Consider the following 22,047-nt stretch of genomic DNA (forward strand, 5'->3'; position numbering starts at 1 on the left):
AACAAAAAGATCTATCATAATAATGACAGTAATAACAATAGTTAACATTTTATTCATTCTCAAACGCTCAGATTTTAGAAGTTTTCTTAAAATGCCACAAGAAGTTATTTATTTCATTTCTACACTTCAGAAGTTCAAAGGCAAAGTGATTCCTACCTTCTATGCCATTTGTTTCTGTTGCATTGATTAAAAAAAGATCCCAAGAATAAGAAACATTAAGCATGTTGGTGCATTCTTCACACTTCACTTGGAGAGAAAATTCTTCATTCCAGTTCACAGAATTGTCTTTAAAGTTGACCCAAGAAATGTGGAGTGGCCTATAAAATAAAATCTGTTTTTAGACTTTACAGCCCAACTTTTATTTGAAAAACTTTTTGAAGGCTTTTTAATCCATATTCTTATTGGAATAATCTTCTCAATCTTTATTATATAATTTCAATTATATAAAGGATTTAGTTTTTTGAACTTTTAAAATTTTGAGTTCCAAATTCTCTGTCCTTCCAGTCCCTCCACATTGAGAAGGCAAGTCATATGATTCCTTTTATACATGTGAAGTCATATAAAACATTTCCATATTAGCCATGTTGGAAAAAAAGCAAGAAAAACAAAGAGAAAAAATATTATTTGATCTGCATTCAGAATTCATTCACTCTTTCTCTGGAAGTGGATAGCATTTTTCATCATAAGAAGAACTTATTTTTAAAAAGACTGTATAACAGAATCATGAATGTTTGTCCATATGGGCAATTACAGATATATTAGACCTATTTGCATACCTAGCATCAATGGAAAATATATGTAAAATATTTATACTAAATTTGATCCTGCCTAAAAGCCCAATAAAACAATGTTGCCAAGTCATTAAACTCTTTCCTCTGCCTTCACCTCAATTCCATATTCAAAATAATTGATTACCAAGTCCTAACAATATTTCTGCAACATAACCTCTTTCTCTACTCTTACCACTCTGGCCCATGCTCTAATTACCCCTAACCCAGATAATGTGATAATTTTCCAACTGAATTCAATGTGTGTGGTGGAATAATGGTGTCTCTAGTGTTTCTATCCTCCATTCTACCCTTTATGCTACTACTTCTAGATTAATGTTCCTAAACCCTAAATTAATGTTTCTAAAAATCATCTACCTGCTTTTATAATCTCAAACCTCTTCTATAGATTTCTCACTGACTCAATTAACATCTAAGCTGACTAGGTTAGTATTAATGACTGTCCACATACATATCCATATTTTTTACATACCTAACCTTATGTCCCACTATATCTTAGCAGAATTCCCCCATCCTCATCAGGGAGGTATCCTCACCTTTCCTTCCACCTTCCTCACTAGCATGGAATGTTCATAGGTTCAGAGAATTACAAGCTAGAAGGAACTTTAGAGATAATTTAGTCTAACCCATTTATGTTGCAGAACTGATAACTGAAGACCTAAGGTGAAGTAATTTTCCTAAGATCAAAACAGTAATAAGCAGCAGAGCAGAGTTTACTACCTAAGTCCTTTGGCTCCAAATACAATATTTTCTCCAGTGTTCTTTTTTATATTGTACTGTCCACATTCATGCTTACTTCTGTATTTATGCTGTTCTGCTATTGTTGGCCATTTGCCTAAGATGCATTTCTCCTCCTTCATCTATAAAAGGCCTCCTATTATAGTGGAAAGACAACTAGACTTGGAGTTGAGAAGGCCTCAGCTCAAATCCCAAATCTGACACTTATTAGCTGAGTATTTTGCCTCCCTGAGACTCAGTTTCCCCTACTGTAAAGGGTGGATTGTAATACTTGCAAAATCCACATCCTTGTGAGAAAAATATTTACAAGTTTTAAAGTACTATATAGATAAATGGGAATTATCTTTATTACAATTATTACTATATATATCCTTCAAAATTTAGTTCAAGTTTATTTCCTTGATAATGCCCTCTCCAACTAATCCAGGCCATATTTCATTCTACCTTCTCTGACCTCTTTATTGTCTTTACAACAAAGTATGTACCTGTACGTTTGTAGACATATGTATATAGACACACACAGCATATATACATATATATACATATGTGCATATATGTGTGTGTGTATATATAAACTCATTCTGGCATGCTAACTTCTTTCATCTACTTAATGTCTTTTTAACTCACTCTGGTATATACTTTATTACATATTATATACTTACATTATCTACTTGTCCTATGTATGTATCTCTTCTTTCCCAATGAAACATAAATGAACTTCTCAAGGACTGTAACATAAACCTCTCTGGCACCCCCCCTGAACTCTGGCTTAGTGCTGAGGAGACAGTAGCTGCTTAATATATGTTGAATTAAATTGAAAAGAATACCTGAATGTAGAGCCTGATTGAACTGACAGGAATATTTGTGCTTCAGAAGAGTTTCGGTTTCCACTGGACACCATTAATGTCACTAAAAATTGGTCATAGGAGTCATGAAGAAGTGATGCTGGGAAAGAGATGACTGACGCACTGCTGTTGAATAGACTGTGTCTGGGAAGGTTGAAACATGGGTGTTTTTGTTTATTTGCTGGGACACATTTCCAGTAATACCTATTTGGAAAAGCCAGTGAAGATGTGCATAAACATATGCTTTCTATCTGAAGCAAATCAAGGTTACTTTTTTTTTTCATTTTTAGTAGATTATTTGCTTTCCAACTAAGATGTCTGCACTGGAAGCCAGGTTTTGTTTGCCTGTTTGTTTTTAGTCTGGAATTAAAACCCAGCTACCAAGTCTCTAGAAGAAAGACTAAAATTGGCAGAGCAATTCACTTCTTAGTGCTGAATTTTTGGTTTGCATTGGTAGAGGGAATTTTCAAACAGAAGTTCCTTCTATCCTGATGAAACCATAGGTCAAAGCAAAAAAAAAAAAAATGGGTAAAGCCTGTTTGCCTCCATCCTCTCTTGTTCTCAAGTCCATTGTACCAATCACAAATAACCCTACTGGCTTGCACCACTATTACATTTCTGTCTTACCAACTCCATGAAGATTTTTGATTTGATCACTGTCTTCTGAAATGACTAGAGCTTTCTCATGACCTCCATGGCACTTTCTTGTATCATTCATTCATTACTTAGCATAAAATGCTTTAGTTTGTAATTCATCTTTTTACTCATTCAAAAAGAAACAAGTCAAGACCTTAGAGACATTCTACCTCAACCTTGTCATTTTACAGATAATAAAACCAAGGCTGAGAGAGTTGATGTGACTTGCCCAACGTCATTCCAACACCCAGAATTGGTGCCAGAGGCAGGACTAGAGTCCAGATGTTTCCTCCAACTAGATTATAAGTCCTCTGAGATCAAGGACCATGTCATGCATTTCCTTGTGTCCTCTAGTTGAGACACCACAATATTTTGTAGATAGCAGGCACTCAGTCTTTGTTAATGATTCCTCTGATTGGATTTATAGTGTCTGAAGTGATTATGTATGTTCTCTCTCCCACTAAAATGTGACTTCCTTGAGGACATGACCTTTTTTTCTCTTTTTATTTCTGAGGCTTAGCCCAGTACCTGGCATATAGTAAATGATTTTTTTATTTAATTGATCATAGAGGAGAACTTCCCTGTTGTAGCCTTTTGGGGCTGTATCTAAAGCAACATTTATTTCTGGGGAAACAAATGTCACTCAAAAATTGTAGGAAAGACCCAAAAAGGGGACTCTAGGACAAAGTCTCTCTTTGTTATCCAAAGTCCTGCTTCCACCTTCCCAGGCTTAGAAGGGAGAGTTCAACTCAAACCCAGAAGTTGTCAATATATGATCACTTGCTATAACCATGCAAAGTAGTTTCTCAAAAATTTGAATAATCTAATGTTTACACATCCAATATCCCAAAAGAAATTATTCATGAAAGGATAACTTTTAGAGGTACCAGTATTTAGGTTTGAACGTTCCCCTAACCTACCCTATGTTTCAATCTTGAAAAGATAACTTGGAATACTATTTCAGTTCAATTGCTCAGAAAGTTCACATTACTTTTTTAAAAAATTAATTATTTTGAGCTTTCAGAATGAAAACAAATCCTCTCACTTCTTACTTTGGAAATATCAAGAGCAAATAAGATGAATTCATGATATGTAATAAAGGAAGCTAATGTAATCAAATTCACCCTTACTTTAAATGAGCTCCAGGATCATCAGGATCAAAGGACTGTGAGCCATTAAGTATAACCATGGAAAAAGGGATCTTAGAGATGAACAGGTGCGTTCCCTCTGAAATCACACTGATAGGTGGCTGGGAAACCACCTCGATAACCACTGAATAATTACTATACACCACGCTGTCTTCTATTTTAACCTATAAAAAAAATTTTTAAAAAGGAAAAGCATAATGAAAAATCCAAATCCTTGAAGAATTGTGATGTTTCTGAAAATTAGAAATAAAAATACTAAATATTTTGTTGTGTTAAACCAAGATTTAAAAATTGTTACATACATATAGATTAGTTTTGCTGCTTAGCAAAATTTAATTTTTTTCAAATGATTAACAAGTTAAGTCATTTTTTAATCAGAGGAGTCAGACTGATTTGTGCATATGGACACAGTCTAAGAAAAATAACTAAGTTCCTTGAGTATTTTAATAAAATGAACATTTTCTTGATATATTATACAAAGCTAAACTCTACTGGATTGCAAATACAATAAAACAATATCTTAAATTTCTACAGTGTTCTATAGTTTTAAAAATACCTTCTCATATATTTGGGTTTTTTTTTTCTTCCAGGAAATAATAACCTTGTAAGATAAACAGGGCAAATATCATTATACCTATTTTATAGATGAGGAAGCTGAGACCTAAAGTGATTTGACTAAGACTGGATGGCTTTCCACCACTAGAATCAGGAATAAAATCCAAGTCTTCCTATCAGAGCCAAGACAAAGCATTTGTATTCCCTATTTAAGGTTCAAAAATTGTGCCCCACTATGTGTTGATTCATTTAAACATTTTAACTAATTTATCAAGTGCCAACTAGATACCAGGTATTATGCTCCATGTTAAGAATACAAAGAGAAAAACAATCCTTAACATTAAAGAACTTACATTACACTAAGGGGGAAGGGTGTGTGTGTATATGTGTGTGTGTATATATATATATATATATATGGATAAATAAACATCATACATGTGTATGTAATATGATGTATACGTGTATCCACATACATATGTGTATATAAATTATTAAGTAGTTTGAAGGAGCACTAACAACCAATGAATGAATCATGTAGAAGATGGCACCTGAGTTAGTTGGGGGTTGAAGAAAGGTAGGATTCCAAGTGGTTGAAATAAAGAAGGAAAGCATTTCAGAGCATTCCATGTTACTATCCACTGGATACTTAGGGCATACATTATATGAAACATGCAGCTTTACTTCCCACAAATTAGATGGGTGCAAAGATTTTTACAAAGTGATACTAAAATTTGTCTTTCATTACTACTCCCTTCATGCTGATCCCTAGGAAACTGTCTCTACTTCTCTAGTCCTAGTCCCACCTATACTTCTGATTCAGTCAGGTAGTTTTGACCAAATAAATCATCAATTTAAACGTTTACACGTTAAAGAATATGGGAATACATTGAACTGGACCTCTCTGGGAAGCCCCAAATGGTGGTACATCAATGATTTTGCATATTGTTTTAAATTGGTGACTAAAGATCCAAAAAGTCAGGGAAATTTTCAATTTATTATTTAGAACAGTTAATTCTTATTAGCATATTATTTGACAGGTTCCTGTGGCCTCTGACTGAACACTCTCTCAACTTCTGACACAAATATGCCAAGGGAAAAGGAAATGTATAAGCGCCAAATCCCTTTTGTATTCTCTGTACACAAGAGCACGGGAACTTTGGCGAGTAGTAAATGATGGCACCAAAATTTGGACCGAAAATTTCTTATTCCAAGTCCGGCGCTCTTTAAAGTACCATGAGGCTGGTACTTCCAGCCTTGTCCTCATCATGACACTCCGTGGAATTCAAAGATCATGAAAGAGTCAGACCAGGGCTACAACTGTTTTCTCTCAAAACTCTACTTCAACTGGTACTATAGATATCTCCATGGAATTCTTGAGCTAATCCCCCATATCTGCAAGTACATAAGAACAAACATAAGAACCAAGCTTATCTATAATTGCTACACGATATATTTTATGTTCCCATGAAAATTTTTGAGGAATGTCATCTTTAACACTGAGTATCTTTCCTCTGTCTATTATTGTCTTTGACTTCCCTATTTCTGGCAATCTGTTCTTCTAATTATTCATCCTTTTAATTCAGCCATCTTTGGTTTCTCCCTCTCTTTTGCTTCAAACATCCAATTGGTTGCCAGTTTCTATGGATTTTATTTCCATATGAAATTATCACACATCCTTTCCTCATATTTCTGAAAGTCAGCATTGCCACCACCTATATTCAGGACCCTATTATTTCTCTACTAGAACACTGCAATATCCTCCCAGCAAGTCTCCCTAACCCCAATCTCTCCCCACTTCAAATCAATATACATTGATTTGCCAGATTAATCCTTCTAATGAACATGTTACTCCACTGTCAAAAATCTCAATGACTTACCATTGCCTAAAGCTTATAACCCTCCATGGTCCCTTCAATATCTAGCCTAAATTCCACCTCCTCTAATAAACCTTCCCTGATTCCAAGAAGAAAACTTTGCTTCATCTGATATCACAGTATTTAATTAACTGTACATTATAATTTGTGTTTTAGCAAGCATTACACACACACACACACACACACACACACACACACACACTCTCCTTGAAAGTAGAAAATGATAAACATTGCTTCCTTATTGTCTTCCATTCTTCAGGACATAGTACAATATTTTCCACAGAGTAAGCACTTAAAATGCTTGTTGAAATAAAAGCAATTGTCTACCTCTATATCTCCCTCATACCCCAGTTCCCACAATGCAAAGCAAGGATTTAATAAATGTTGGATAAATAAATGAATGCTATGGGAGTTCAAGTCTCAGCACATAAAACTCTTTCAATATCCTGTTAATGCTTCTAATTCACAATCCTGTTGGTTTGATTTTCACTGCAGAACTACAGAACTTGCTCAAAGAGTCTTAAAAAAGGAGTATTTTTGTAGCCCAGATTAGACACTTCCTTTAGGAAAACCAGAAGTCACCTCCCAAGTTGAACTGGCAGAAAAGCTTAGGATTTCCTTATCAAAGTTATGTCATGTTTACTAAAATATCACAAATTACAACTGTTTAGATAAAGTTAATACTGAAAAAGTGAAAATATGAGTTTTAGAATATTCCTAAACAATGCTTTTTTATTTACATAAAACATATATACAAAAAATCAAAATATTACCAAATAGAAATCCTGTGGGATCTGTTATAATTATTAAATAAAAAAATTTGTAATTAGCATAGCAATTGTTTTATGTAAATGTAGTGCTTGAAAATAATTTCTTCTCTTAAGTAAATTAAGTACTTTCCTTGAAGCATTGCTTACACTATTAATTTTCCTAGCAAACCTTTTTTTCTCTAGATGGTACAAATTAATGGAGTAAGAAATAATGAGTTTTTACTGTATAGCCAGTCACCCATGAAACACTGGTAAATAGCAATTTCATTATGCAAGCTTGAATGTAAAGTTAATTTATTTCTCCTCAGAAGATCAGGCTTTTAAAAATACCATCATTCTTAGTTAGCAAGCAAACCTTTGCAAGTGCAGTATAGTTTCCATATTCCAGAAAGTAGCTGGGAAGAAGAATGGCTTGTCTGTGATTGTCCAGAGCAGTTGGAAACAACACTTGTGAGCCATCAGACTTTATTATGGACCAACTATAGTTAAGACCTTGGGAAATGTCACACTGAATGGGAGCTTCAAAAGTAACTCCAAGCTTAAGAGGATGATGTCGCCATATCTAAACATCAAAAGAAAAGAATTTTCGTTAAAGTTTCCTTGGAATCTGAAATTACATAAATACATAAAGGAATTGTGATTTAGGCTGTGCAGGGAACTCCCACTGTGGGACCTGTCTCCACCCATGTATTTAGCAGCTCCTCTATGATTTAGAAGATAAGTCCTATGGTGTTGCATGAGTAATTAAAGAGGCTACATGACTTCCTCAGGCTCATACAGCTGGTAAGTAACTGAACCACGGTAGTCCTGGATCTGAATCTACTCCTTACGTAGGAGTATACATCATTGTATCTGAAATCATAAATCACAATAACACTAAGTCTTCCTGCCATGCTGCTGCCTCCAGCGAAGTACTCCAGCTATCCCCTTCTCCACCCAATCCAATTGGTAAGTTCACTGTATATAGCTGATAAATAGCAATGTACCACAACTAAAATGGTGCAGACCTACCACACTGTACTTTAGCCTTCTTCCTACAATGCTACTGTATGCATAGCTGCCCTCCCACCCAACTACCCCACTTTTCCTCTGGAAACATTAATCAAATCACCACTATCCTAGCTGGAAAAGTACATCAATAATGTAGTCATATGACTCCAAGATTCACCATTCCTGTGACTTCCCCAAATAAAATATTCTCCCTGGGTCCACAACTCTGTTTTGTAAGTTGTCTCCCCTTACTAGTACATAAACTCCTTGAATTCTTGCTTTTCATATTTTATCCCTAGAGCTTAATACAGTACCTGACATACTGCATGTGCTTAAGAAATTTTTTTATTTATTCAATAAAATTGAGTTTCTACATTAATTTTTCTTCAGAAATAGGCAAACAAAAATGTGAAGCAGTGTGTCATAGGGGATAAAGAGTTTGCCTCAGAATCAGGAAGAGTTGGTGCAAATCTAGTTTCTGACCTATACTAGTTATGCAATCCTGAGCATCTGTTCACTCTCCCACTCTCAACTTGCAAAGTTCCTAATCTTTCAAACAACTAAAAATCAGATTACCTAATGTATTTTTTCCCTTCAATTAATTGGTCTTATTTGATTAATTATTTTTAATTTAATTATTTTAATGTATAAAACTCATCTCCTGTATTTGGGGTAAGCCCTAAGCTGAGAAGAAGGTCTAGTCTCAATCTGCAAGGCAATTAGCACATATTGCTTAATAAAGCATTATGTTTGAAAGCTCAAACCTTTGTTTCCTCAGTCATTTCATCTTTTCACAACTCCTTGAAGAAGGTGAGGGGAAGAGGGAAGCACAAATTTGTTTATGGGATAGAAGCGATTTACGTAATGATTTGTGATTATGAAATTATACCTAGAATAATTTATACTGAAGTTACATCTTGAATCAACTTAGTGCTAACAGGCTCCCATCTTAGAGACTTAGGTTTGCTTTAAGGGATTAATATACAATACCTTAAGAGGCAGATATTTGTTAGTGTGGAAATTTACAACAATTAGTCAGTGTTTTCTGGGTTTTTTGAATGAACTACCATATATTAACTAATTATGTGGAATTCTAAAATGTAACTATTTTCTTGATTTCAGAAGAAGAGGAAAAAAAGGAGAAGGAGGAAGAAGAGGAAGGAAGAAGGGAGAAGAAGGAAAGAAGAAGAAAAGAAGATGAACAAGGAGGAGGAGAAAGAAAAAAAGAAAAAAAATTTTGAAAGGCTTAGTAAACTTTTATTGTAAACTGTTAATACAACAATATGAGAGAAATTATAAATACATCTAACCTTAAAGTGTGATTAGTTAAACTTCCTATTACAAGTAAAACTTTTTGGGACTGCAATTTGATAGCATTCTGAGTTTTTTTAGGTATAGTTATCTGAAGGATCATTAAGTCAGTAAGTCACTATTGAAGGGAAACACCATGAGCTACTCAAAGGGGGTGTGACCTGGGAACTGTTACACACACACGGGAAAAGTGGAGGGGACAACTTTGGCATAGCTAAAAGTAAGATCCTCTTGATTCAGTATCCCCATTGTATTATTTCCATTTTGAATAAGATTGTTTCCTACTTGGTTAGTTCTAAGACTGGCTACGATACTCTGTGAATAAGGTGGAATCTTGCCATATGACTGGCTGTTCTAAATACTACTATGATTCTTACCTGAAATCAAAAAGAAATAAGGATACTTTATCTTATTATACTTATGTTGAGTCATTCTGTGACCTTGGACTTAGGCTTAGAAAACCAATCTTGATGCAGTTACAACTATGTCTCTGCTTCTTCCTTTCATGGCAAATCTCTCTAACCATGGCAGGTAAAGCTGCATTTTTTTTTAATATAATGAATCTTGTTGTAGCAATACTCTAAAACCTTTGCTCTACTATAATAGGATGCAAATATGAAGTATGCCAATTCCCTAGATAGTAGTTATTATATAAGTATAATATCCTCCCCACCCCACCCCTTGTGGGTAGGGGTGGCGGACTGGGCAAAGTATTTGTAGACAAAGTTGTAATGTAGAAGAGTTTTTTAAAAAATATTTAAAGTAGCAAACTTCAAGAAAGCAATAGGATCAGACTTTTCTCTAAGAACTCAAATATATAAATGTATGTAATTGGCTTCCAAATGTTTCTAATGAGATAATAAGTTTTTAAAAATCGGATTAAGGATTTGCATCTAAAATTGCATTGATAATTGTGAACAAAATTATTTTGCCATTTGAAGTGTTTTTTGATCATTTTAAGAGACAGAAGGACCCATTTAATAAGCCAAGCCCCAATAAATTCTTCTTAAAATTCTTCCTTTAGCCTGTTGATATCAGTTGCCATATCAGATATAAGGGTTAGGTAAAGGTAGAAATAGCGCACAGTATATAACAACCAAAATTCTCTGAGGTTTTCAGGGGAGTTATGGGTTCTTAATTTGATGTTCTACTTATAGTTCTATTGTTAAAAAGATCAGAACCATAAGGCTGGAGTTGGTTTTCACCACACAAGCTAGCTATCAGAAAAGTAAATTTAGGAGATTGTATTAAATTGCACTGAATCTTGTTAGATTTTAGCAGATTTTAGCAAATTACCAAAGGTTCTCTGCAAGTGATTTGTAACCAGAGAAGCAAAAATATTTAAGAGGAGCCCCCTTCAGAGTTTCCCAGAGGACAGGGTCTACTCTGGAATGTACAAGAGAAAATACTTTCAGGGATTAGATGACTATATGGGACATCTGGGATCTAAGATGAAATGTGTTGATTAAAAAGAAATTGGAAGTGGGTTACTAGGATACAAGGAAATTTGATATTAGTTAATATTGATGATGATTACTGTATTAATTAGTCTTTTTGTTTCATGGTGTTTATGCTTGCTTAGTTTTCTTAGTTACATTGGTGTCATACAAAGCTTCCCTCTTAAATTAGCCTTGGTGAGTTCTCCGATTAATTTGAATCTCTGACTTGAAATTGAGAAGTTGTCTCAGGTTAAAAGTAAGTGCATTTCCTCCCTCTAGATTAGGCCTGCACAACCTGCAGCCTGCAGGCTGCTTATGAACAACATCTTCTACATTTTTCATGGGCTGTCCAAAATCCTTTGGCAGGCCACAGGTTATGCAAACCTGCTCTAGACTGAGGCAGGTTCTGCAGTTCAAAAGTCCTTACAAAATTATTTATTTTAGTTATTCTTATTGTATCTCAGGGAAGGGCTTGTGCTCTAGATAATTAATCTAACTTGTTGTTCTTATACTAACCAATCAGGAAAAACTGTGACAAACTTAAGATATACTGAGTTATACAGAAACATAAATAGCTCTCCCAGATGACCTCTGGTGGAATCCTTCTTCTTGGTTCACTTGGCTGCAAGGAAAGCCACCCTCAATAAATAGGCTCTTATTGAACTCTGTCTTATTATTATTTTTAGGCTATTAGTGACTGTGTTAAAGCCTGTTCCTGTATCAAAAAAGTTTATGTTAGTGTACAACTAACCATGCTAAAAATCTTACAGAATTAGCATATGGATAGCATGCTAATTATAATAATATGCTAATTTTCGATCCATGGAAAACATATTTCCCATTGATCAAAGGGGGGAATTGAGAAAATCAAATTGATTCTGTTGTGTAATTTATTCTATTCTGCATCAACCACTTACATCGTGTATAACTGCTTAAGTCATGTTTCATTGTCTCTGGGATAAGTTTGGAAGTTCGGTTTTTGTGTTAATCTCTTTGATTCAAGGAAATCTGGTCAATTATATCCACACCACTAACCAGACTAGCAGGTATACTGGATCAACCAAAATTTGCTAGTGAGAAGCTGTTGCTAGCCCCACATATTCCATTTCCAGCTAATCATATTGTCCCCCATGCCTATGACACTTCAGACTATGTAACTACATTTTTTTCATATATGATGTTTCCTTCTATTTTTGGATGTTCTTCATTTTGTCTTTTCTGTCATCACATTCAGGGTCTTAGCCTGCTGAGGAGGCTGAAGCACTACTTACTGCCAAATTAGCACTTTGCAGATAAATTGATCATGCTTGGAATTTAGTGCCTCAGTTTTATTTTAATTTCAATCATCACACAGGGGAAGGGAAAATGGTGAGTGGAGGAAAGGTGGGGGCAGGCAATGTTTAAACCTCATTGGTTTCTCTGATAAAGGCTTCATTTGTCAAATATATAAGGAAATGACCCAAATTTATAAAAATAAGTGCCATTTCTCAGTTGACAAACAAACAATATGAACTGATAGTTTTCAGAAGAAGAAATCAAAGCTATCAACAGTACCATGAAAAAAAGTTCTAAATCACTACTGAAATGAAAATCAAAATAAAACCACACATCTGTCAGACTGGCTAACAGGACAGAAAAGAAAAATGATAAATGCTGGAGGGAATGTATAAAAATGCACTATTGATGGAATTGTAAACTGAAAAACTTTGAAACTATGCCCAAAGTGCTATAAAAACTGTGCACACCCCTTGACCCAGCAACACCATCACTAAATTTATATTCCAAAAGAGCGAAGAGGAAAGAAAAATTTATATAAAATATTTATTTATATTTATAATATTTACATATATTATTTATATAATAATATAATATATAATATTATATATATATTTATATAAAAATATTTATAGGAGCTCTTTTTGTGGTGGCAAAGAATGGGAAATTGAAGGGACGCCTATCAACTGTGAAATGGTAGAATAGAAAGAGAATTTGATGATCTTCTCTGCCCCTTAACAGGCCCATGTGACCTGCTTTGAATTTTGACATGGCCCACAGCTTGAGTCATATGAAGCCCACAGTGGGAGAAGCTTGCCGAATGAGGGGAAGAGGAAGGACAGAGCTAAGAGAGAGTGAGGCAGTTAAGCAGAGTAGGCAGAGCACAGCTGAGAGTGTGAGTGAGAGAGGGAGTGATTTTGCCTAAGGGAGGGAGCTTGTTTGTGGGGAGGCCTGAGAGAGGGAAAGCGTTGGGGATGATCGTGCTCCCTGTGTTGATAACGTATACAGATTTCCTTGTTACTATGATGGATTTGGCTCTCTGTTGTTTGAATAAATATCTTGGTTTCATCTTTGAGAAAGAGAGTTTATATTTTGCAAAAATATAAATGGAAATACACATGCATGTCCATAGTGGCTGCTGTGGGTATCACATTGGCATTACAAATGGCTGAACAATTTGTGGTATGTAATTGTGATGAAATACTATTGTGCCATAAGAAATGACAAGCAAGATGGTTTCAGAAAAACTTGAGAAGACTGAACTCATGCACAGTGAAGTGAGCAGAACCGGGAGAACACTGTACACTGTAACAACAATTGAAAGGATGATCAACTATTAAAGACTTAGCTACTCTGATCAAGAGCAGAATCCAAGATAATTCCAAAGGACTCATGATGAAAAATGCTATCCATCTCTGAAAGAGAACTAATGAACTCTGAATGCAGATTAAACCATGCCTTCTTAAAAAAAAAAACTTCAATTTTTCTTGTTTTATTGTTTTATCTATGTTTTCTTCTGCAACATGGCTAATATGGAAATATGCTTTGCATGACTTCACATGTATAATTAATATCAAAGTGCTTGCCTTCTCAAGGAGGGGGGAGGGGTAGAAGGAAGAAAAAGAAATTGGAACTCAATTTTCTAAATGATTACAAAAATTTGTTGTACATATAATAGGGAAATATTTAATAAAATAAATATTAAAAATAAAATACAATATAGATACTGTTACAATGTGATTTTCTAAGTCAATATGCAGCCTCAAGGGAACTAATTAATTTTCTAATTAAAGCACAAAATTCCAGTTTTATTCTGTCTTACATTATAAGAAATAATTAAAGACAAAAGAAAAATAGATAGTACATCCTATTTGTACTTACAAAAACAACAGTACTTCCATGCCTTATTTATGTTCTGAAGTGATGATCCTACAAAAATCTGAGTTCAGATCTGGCGAAGCAGACGTTGCCAAATTTGACCCCCATGGTGGCTACTGAGTAAATATCCTGACCTAATTGATAAAGCAGCCAAAGACCATTTGATCACAAAAGTACTTATATACTCCATCCAACACCAGAGAGTACTTTCAGAGTAGTTGCAAATTCTCTGTGACTATCAGAAAGCTATCTACCTCTTACTTCTTACTTTGTTCCACTTACAGAAGGCAATATTAGTCTTATTAGTTTAGGGATTTATGCATTTATCCAATCACAATCTAGCTCAGCTCTCAGAAAAGGAAAAAAAAAACATATCCATTTATTCTATGTTTCAAAGGGTAATGGTCTGTTGTCTGACCAACAGCCTACATAATTTGGAAAAGGTTTGTCACCAGAAGGCAGACCACAAGGCAATGAAATTTTTGGCATAGCAACTCAAGAAGAATCACTCCTAAGAGAAAAAAGGGCCTTCATTTGCACTCGTTGAGAGTGCCCCACAATGAAGAAATCATGGACCTATGAAGCACTGAAAATGTATTATTGACAACAAATTTTATAGGAATGGTAAAACTAATGCAGAAAATCTACACATGGGTGGGGCTAAATTTTCTCTGGGGATCTGACTTTTCACTTGATCAACTTTACAATCTCAAAGTAATTGCCCTAAATCAGAGAACTAAATTAACAGAGTACTGACAAAACAATATGATCGTTCCCTTTTCTAGGGCATTGTTTTGAACATAGTTAAGTGTCCATTAAATGCTTATGGGATTTATTAGATTTATTTTTTCATCCTAGCTCAAAAAATTCCTTCCTTCCCCAAAAGTTCTATGACTTTCCCTGTACTACTGAAAAAATTCTTTTTCTCCCCAAATCAAGCTCTGCTGAAGACAAAGTATAATATACATGAAGAAAGGGTCTATTCATTTGTCAGAAAAATAATACTTTTCCATTTACATCTGAGGCTGATAGAAATTTCTTCCAGCTCACATGACACTGCTGACCTACAGACCAGATGCCCCATTCACAAACCCTCCTATTGTATAAGCTGAAACAGGATGAAAATACAAAGCATCATTTCATAACTCAAAGCTTTCCCTATGTTAAATGCCAATTCCAATTCAGGGGCTATGCTGAAGATTTCCAAAATATTTGACAAAGCTTCAACTGTACCTGTACTCTCCCAGGCCCCATGTTTTTCACTAAAGGTGGCTGGCAGGGTTGGGGCACGATGAAAACTTGCTTTTTTAGAGTTGCAAAGCTGACACTATTAAAGATAAGAACCTCCACTGTAAATTCTCCTTCCCTAAAAAATTAAATACAAACATACACAGAAATGAAGACACTGGTTAGCAAAACAACAATCACATTAATTCTTCATAATTACTGTGGAACATTAAAATGTAGCTGTTATTATTAATGTCACCTTTAGGGTTAGGGTCATTATCATATATGAAAAACAACATGAAAAAAGCACTGATTTGAGAATCAGAAGACGTGCTCCTGTGTTAGCTCAGAAAATAATAGTTCTGTGACCCTGCATAAGTCACTTAAAACTCTCTGTGCCGTCGTTTCTTTGTCTGTTATTTGGGGATAATAATCCTTGGAAATACCTGTACCTGGTCAGTTAAGTCAGGAAGACATCTTCCTGAATTCAAGTTTGGCCTCAAACACTTACTAGTTATGTGACTCTGTGCAAGTCACTTCACCCTGTTTGCCTCAGTTACCTCATCGGTAAATTGAACTGGAGAAGAAATGGGAAATCACTTCAGTATCTTTGCCAAGAAAACCCCAAATGCAGTCACAAAGAGTTAAATATGATTGAAAAACCACTAAACAACAACAACAAATACCTGTACCTAACAAGGTTGTTATAAGGAAAGTAATTGGTTAACATTAAAATACCATATCTATATTTTTCTTATTAGCAGTAATAATAATACATGACCAGTTACTTCGGGTCATTAGAGCATATCAGAGAGGCATTCTGGTATAGTGTGGACAGAATGACAGCCTTGGGGTCAGAAATTCATGAGTTCATGCCCTTCCTCTAACATATATTAGCTGGTCACTTAATATCTTGCTGTCTCAAGAATAAGTAAAAAACTATTTTTGTCTATATCAGTAAAGAAAATTTTGAGAAATTCACTATTCAGTGAACTCTGAATGTCAGAAATACAATTTAAATTTTGGTTTCATGGTCATAGACTTCTCTCTAATACTGGATAATTGTCTTCCAAATATATTTCACTGTTAGGCTGTGGTGAAGCTAAAAAAAAGGGATGCTCATTACAACATAGCTACACAATTAGAAAAACTGAGATATTAGAGATGTTACACTGTCTTCTGCTCTGCCCCTCCCTTTCTGTTGTGCCCTCTGTAATTCCAAGACTATGATTAACAAATTCCCCTTTATGTCATGCTCTTTTCTTCCTCTGGTACTCAATTCAAACCTGGCTTCTTTAGGAAGCCAACCCAGCCCTGACCACCCTCTCCCACACAGGTTGTTCCTTCTCTCATGATTTCCCCATCTCCAACACACATACACGCAGACCAAACTCAGACGGTATCTCTTCTAGGACACCTTCTCTGGACACCTCTCTCCCAAAAGCAATTTCTTTCATCAATATTTTTCTAATCTTTGAAAAGATGTCCTTGACTTTTATCACATTCCACCTATCCTTCTCTCTTATATCCTTATCTCTTATATCCCTATCTCTTTTATTTTCCATCTCCCCATTAGACTACAAATTTCTTCATAGCAAGAACTGTACCATTTTTCATCTTGGTATCCCAATAGCCTAGCACAATTCCTTATACATAACAAGCATTTAATACACATTTATTAAAATGAAATTAATATTTATGCTTGCCTATGCCACAGAATTGCTGTATCAAATAAGATAACATATATACTTTGTAACACCAAAGCTCTACATTAATATTAATTATTTCTTTTTTTGGTCTTAAGCATGTGGCACACAGTTTAGTAATTTGCCAGTATTAAATTGTATTGAAGTATAATGCTTACATGTAGTTAACACTGATTTTTTCATTGTCTTATGCACTCTTGATTTTCCAAACAGACTGTGAGTTAACTATGGGCAGGAACCATGACTAGTATTTAATTTTTTGTAGTTTGAGGCCCCCAGAATAAGACTGGACATACAGAAGGTGCTCAGAAGATATTTCATGAGTGACTGAATAACATCGGATGTCTAATAACATGGGAGTCAATTCTGTTTGTACAAAGTTTTGCTAACTCAGTAATTATCATCAACCTACCTCTTATATATGTGGCTCTCAGTCCACTTTCCAGGATGGATAGTATCATCCCCAAAGTTCCACAAATAAGTAACATTTGTACCAAAGTTGATTCTGCACTCAAAATTCACAGTGGAATTTATCAGAGCTGATGAGCTGGACACAAGCCGATTTGGAACAATTTTCCTCTCTATATTGACAGTGTGAATGTCAGAGTCAACAGAGCTGATCTGATTGGCAGCATTAACTATCACATGATACCTGAGGGTTGAAAAAGCCACAGAGAGAAGAATCAAGTGACTAGAATAGAAACATGTATAAAATTTGGTATAACCTTGCAAGGTCTGAATTACAGAGGATTTCCAATCCTAAGATACTTAAAGATAAATGACAATTTTGGAGTTGAATTTGTGTGTTCTTTAACAGGATGCTGCAGTAAGGCAAAAGATCTTTTGTTGTTATGGAGAGATGGAATGAACCCCAAAGAACCTGAATCTATACTTAAGACTAAGGCAGCCAAAACACTCCATGTCAGTTTGGCAAATGATTAAAATTTAATGGGTTCCACTGGCCAGTTCCCTCCCTCATTATACCGTATTAACACAAAGCATCTTGATACAAAAACTGGATTTTTATCACCAATATTCTTCTGGTGATACTACAGTGAATGACTTAAAGGGTAACAGAGAGGTGCATGTTGTATGTAAGTAGGACACAGCTTAATACCAATGAGGAATTACTCACAAGGAGTGATATAAAATATGTTGAGCAGGAAATATGTAATTGGAAAATCCGATTGACTCGTCACATAGTAAGAAATAGAGGGTGATAGATGGATGCCTCAATTACTGTACTGGTTTCTCAAAGAACGATATAAGATCCAGAGGAAAGCCTTAAGAATATTAGGTAGATCCTTGATGGAAGATTTACTGAAGAACATAGACAAAAATAACCCATGATAAGAAGGCATGGATGTGTTGTGATTAACACTGTTGGAAGGATCACTCACCTCACTGAGGTCATAGCCATTGAAGAAGTGAAGTATGGTTAATAGCATCATAATAATCCAAACGATCTCCAAACTGAATAAAAGCTACCTCAACACACTACAAACTAAAAATGACAACTGTGCTGAAACCCCATATGAGCAATTTTACATACCTCTTGGGAATACTGTATCTTTTTTTAACACTTCTTGAAGTTGTTCTCTCCCATGAACCATCCCCAAAATGCCAAACAAATTCAAGAGGACTTGTTTCATTTGTAAGAACAAAAAATGTGACCTCAGAATCAGTGGCAAACATGGTGCCATTTGTAAAAATAGAAACAGCTGTAGGAAAAAGAATCAGGGTTACAAATGTTTGAGAAAAAAGAGAAACAAGGACAAAAATAAGTTGTCAGGAATTGTTACTACCAACTTTTTTTTTTTTATGTGCATCAAATGAACGACTCCTTTAAACTGAAGATGAGAGTATAAGAAAAGAAGCAACAGTATATGTTAATAACAATGTATGTAAGTAGGCAACAATATTATATGACCCTTGATTGAATCAAACACATATCACAATCATAAACAACGAAATGGTATGGCCAATCCTTTTTCATTTGGGACCTTTTATCTAAAGAAAGCTTAAAGGGAAGAGTTAAATAATTATTCTGCATGACCTGTAATCTATGGTTAAGCTCTTGTAGTAGCCCCCTCCAGTCAATTCAACAAATATAGTCATTACCTAATACACACAAAGCACTGTGCTATGCTCCAGGGATTAAAAAAAAAAATCAAAAGAAAAGAGTCTCTGCCAAGTCAAGAAGATTAAATACTAATGAGCAGGAAGGGCAAAAATTATAATATGCAGAGGTAAAGTAAGCACAAAGTGTATACAAATTCAAAATAACTTAAAGGTTAAAAAAGCACTAACAACTGTGGAGACCAAAAAAAGTCTTCATATGAGTCGGCATATGGTCCTAAGGCATGGAAGTAAGAAGGGAGTGCATTCCGAACATGGAATAAAAACTATGCCATGTTTAAAGACAATATTCATTTAGCCTATAGAGGAGGCTATTTATGCTACGAGGAGGGATGGCAATGGTAAAGGGAAAATGGAGGAATGGAACAGTCCCATTACCAAGGCAGACTGACTTTTTTGTTCAATTTGTCTCATTCTTCTGACAAACAACATGCATTGTGGACCAGTATGCACATGTCTAAAAAAGAGGCAGAATATAAACCCATTTTTCAAGAGATAAAGATAAATGAAATCAATGAATAGGTAACAAACTTGAAGAAATGCTGAGAGAAGACCTGTGTTTTTCTAAGATCTGCACTGCCTGAGTAAACTATGCAGAAAAGATTTTGTGAAGTAAAGGATTGCAGACATCACTCACCTTGCATTTGATACTGAACATTCACACTGGCCCAATCTTGGCAACCACTTGCTCTGTCTGGGACCATTAGGAACACACTATATGAAGAATCAGATGAAAATCTATGCATAACAATGGGTCCTAAATATGGAAAATAAAATATCATATATTATGTAAAAGAAAACATAATTACAACCTTAGTTCTCTAGTCTTGGGGAACACATTATCAAAGACTTACACTTATCCACTTGGTTCCCTTAATATTTAGAAAAAAATCCAAAAAGGAAGATGGAATATGCAGAAATTCAGGAACAGAAGCCTGAATTTAGTCACAGATTTTCTCTTAGTTAAATTTTCATTACATCTCTTGTCCTTTGAGGCAACATTTTTTCATTCTGGTCAATGTTGGTCAATTGGTTAATGTTGGTTAATGATGAAAATGATTTTAAAATATAGTATCACTATTTAGTTCTAATACTTTGGTTTTAAAATTCCTACTCTATGCACCATATCACACATTCTCTTTTTATATTGATTATCAAGGGTCACCCTTAATTGTGTTTTTTTTTTCATTTTCTCAAAAACACACATTAATTTAATGGTAATAAAACTGCTCATGGTATATTATGTCAATGTACCTAGAATCTGTGATTTCATCTTTGTGAGAACTCATCAGCTGTCTATAATTTTGTCTCAGAGCTTTGCCTGAGGTGCATAGAGGTTGTGACTCACCCATGGTCACGCAGTTATTAAGTACTGGTGATGAACTGAACACACGTCTCCCTGACCTCAGGTGTAACAGTTTATCTACTGTATCTGTTTCCTTCTCTCCCAGGTATAGTAGGACTTATTTATCTTCAGGTGAATAAATGTGAAACTGATCTATTTCTTTATAAGAAGAACTATCGCATGAATACAAATGAGGTCCTATTGTTAAGTCGTTTTTCAATCATGTCCAACTCTTGGTGACCCATTTGAAATTTTCTTAACAAGGATCCTGGAGAGGTTGCCACTCTCTTCTCCACTTCATTTTATAGATGAGGAAACTGAGGCAAACAGGCGTAAGTGACTTGCCCAGGTTCATACAGCTAGTTAAGCGTAAGAGGCCAGATTTGAACTCAAGCCTTCCTGACTCCAGGCCCGGCCCTCTATCCATTCTGCCTCCTAGCTGCCCTATTGACGAGGCAGTTACTCATTAACAAAACAGTATTTAGGTTTCTCTCTTGAATTTGTGAACAAGATTTAAATTCTTGGAGTGAGGATTATAGTTTTAATTTGAAGATAATTCTATTTTTCAGAAGTTAAAGTCAATAAACTACTAATAAGCAAATAATTGGAAAGTATTTTTCTTTCACCAGGTTGTGATGATCATTAAAAGACGTCCATCCCACCCATTTGCTAATGCCATGAACTGCAACTTTCAGACAGGTTGGATAAATTCTAAGCAGCACTTAATGGGACAGGAGCTGATTTGCTATCAAAAGCCTGGTTCAGATCTTGACTGTGCTGCTTCAAGTGCAACCCTGGACAACTCAGTTCGTTGAGCCTCAGTTTCTTCATCTGTGAAAGGAACTTGGACTAATGGATCTCTAAGTTTCCTTCATTTCTGTGTCTTATGATTGGTCTATCTCTGCATCTATAGTCAGCACATTTTGAAAGTATAATGGGAATAGGCTAAGAATAAATGCTATGATGCAATTCACATATGGAAGTAGGTACCCAAAATATAATAATCTACATTTATGAAAAGAAATTCCACTTAAGGTTTTGAATACCACTTATAGAATTTGAATGGTATAAATTAACATCAAATGAGGTACTTGCCTTTATTTATGGAGGTAATATAATCACTCATACTTCTGGCATACATTCCTGTTGTCCTTCTTGGGAAGGAGCTGGCAAAAAGTAGAACTTCATCCTTATGGACACTGCTAGAATTCATGAATGCCCCCAAATCTCCTTGAGATATTTCTACATAATATGGCCCTAATTCCTTTTCATTTCCATGAAGCTCACTGAAAATAATCACTTTGATCATATATATGCCCTCTGAGGAAAAAGAATAACATTAGATATATATTTTATTAAATATCAGTTAAATATATTAAAATA

The 22,047-nt window shown here is 35.0% G+C and overlaps 1 protein-coding gene across 1 annotated transcript in view; it reads right to left on the reverse strand.

The window, feature by feature from the left end:
- PKD1L1 (polycystin 1 like 1, transient receptor potential channel interacting) overlaps positions 1 to 22,047 on the reverse strand; it is a 144,255-nt gene that overhangs the window by 99,731 nt on the left and 22,477 nt on the right. The window contains exons 5-13 of the mRNA XM_072598120.1: positions 21,760 to 21,984; positions 19,957 to 20,076; positions 18,733 to 18,901; positions 17,593 to 17,832; positions 15,481 to 15,613; positions 7,710 to 7,916; positions 4,138 to 4,319; positions 2,354 to 2,575; positions 157 to 317 (exon numbers count right to left, since the gene is read on the reverse strand). Coding sequence (XP_072454221.1) covers positions 157 to 317; positions 2,354 to 2,575; positions 4,138 to 4,319; positions 7,710 to 7,916; positions 15,481 to 15,613; positions 17,593 to 17,832; positions 18,733 to 18,901; positions 19,957 to 20,076; positions 21,760 to 21,984 — 1,659 coding nt within the window. The remainder of the gene's footprint in view (positions 1 to 156; positions 318 to 2,353; positions 2,576 to 4,137; positions 4,320 to 7,709; positions 7,917 to 15,480; positions 15,614 to 17,592; positions 17,833 to 18,732; positions 18,902 to 19,956; positions 20,077 to 21,759; positions 21,985 to 22,047) is intronic.

This window comes from Notamacropus eugenii, chromosome 3, assembly GCF_028372415.1.
Source record: "Notamacropus eugenii isolate mMacEug1 chromosome 3, mMacEug1.pri_v2, whole genome shotgun sequence".
Taxonomy (NCBI): Eukaryota; Metazoa; Chordata; class Mammalia; order Diprotodontia; family Macropodidae; genus Notamacropus; species Notamacropus eugenii.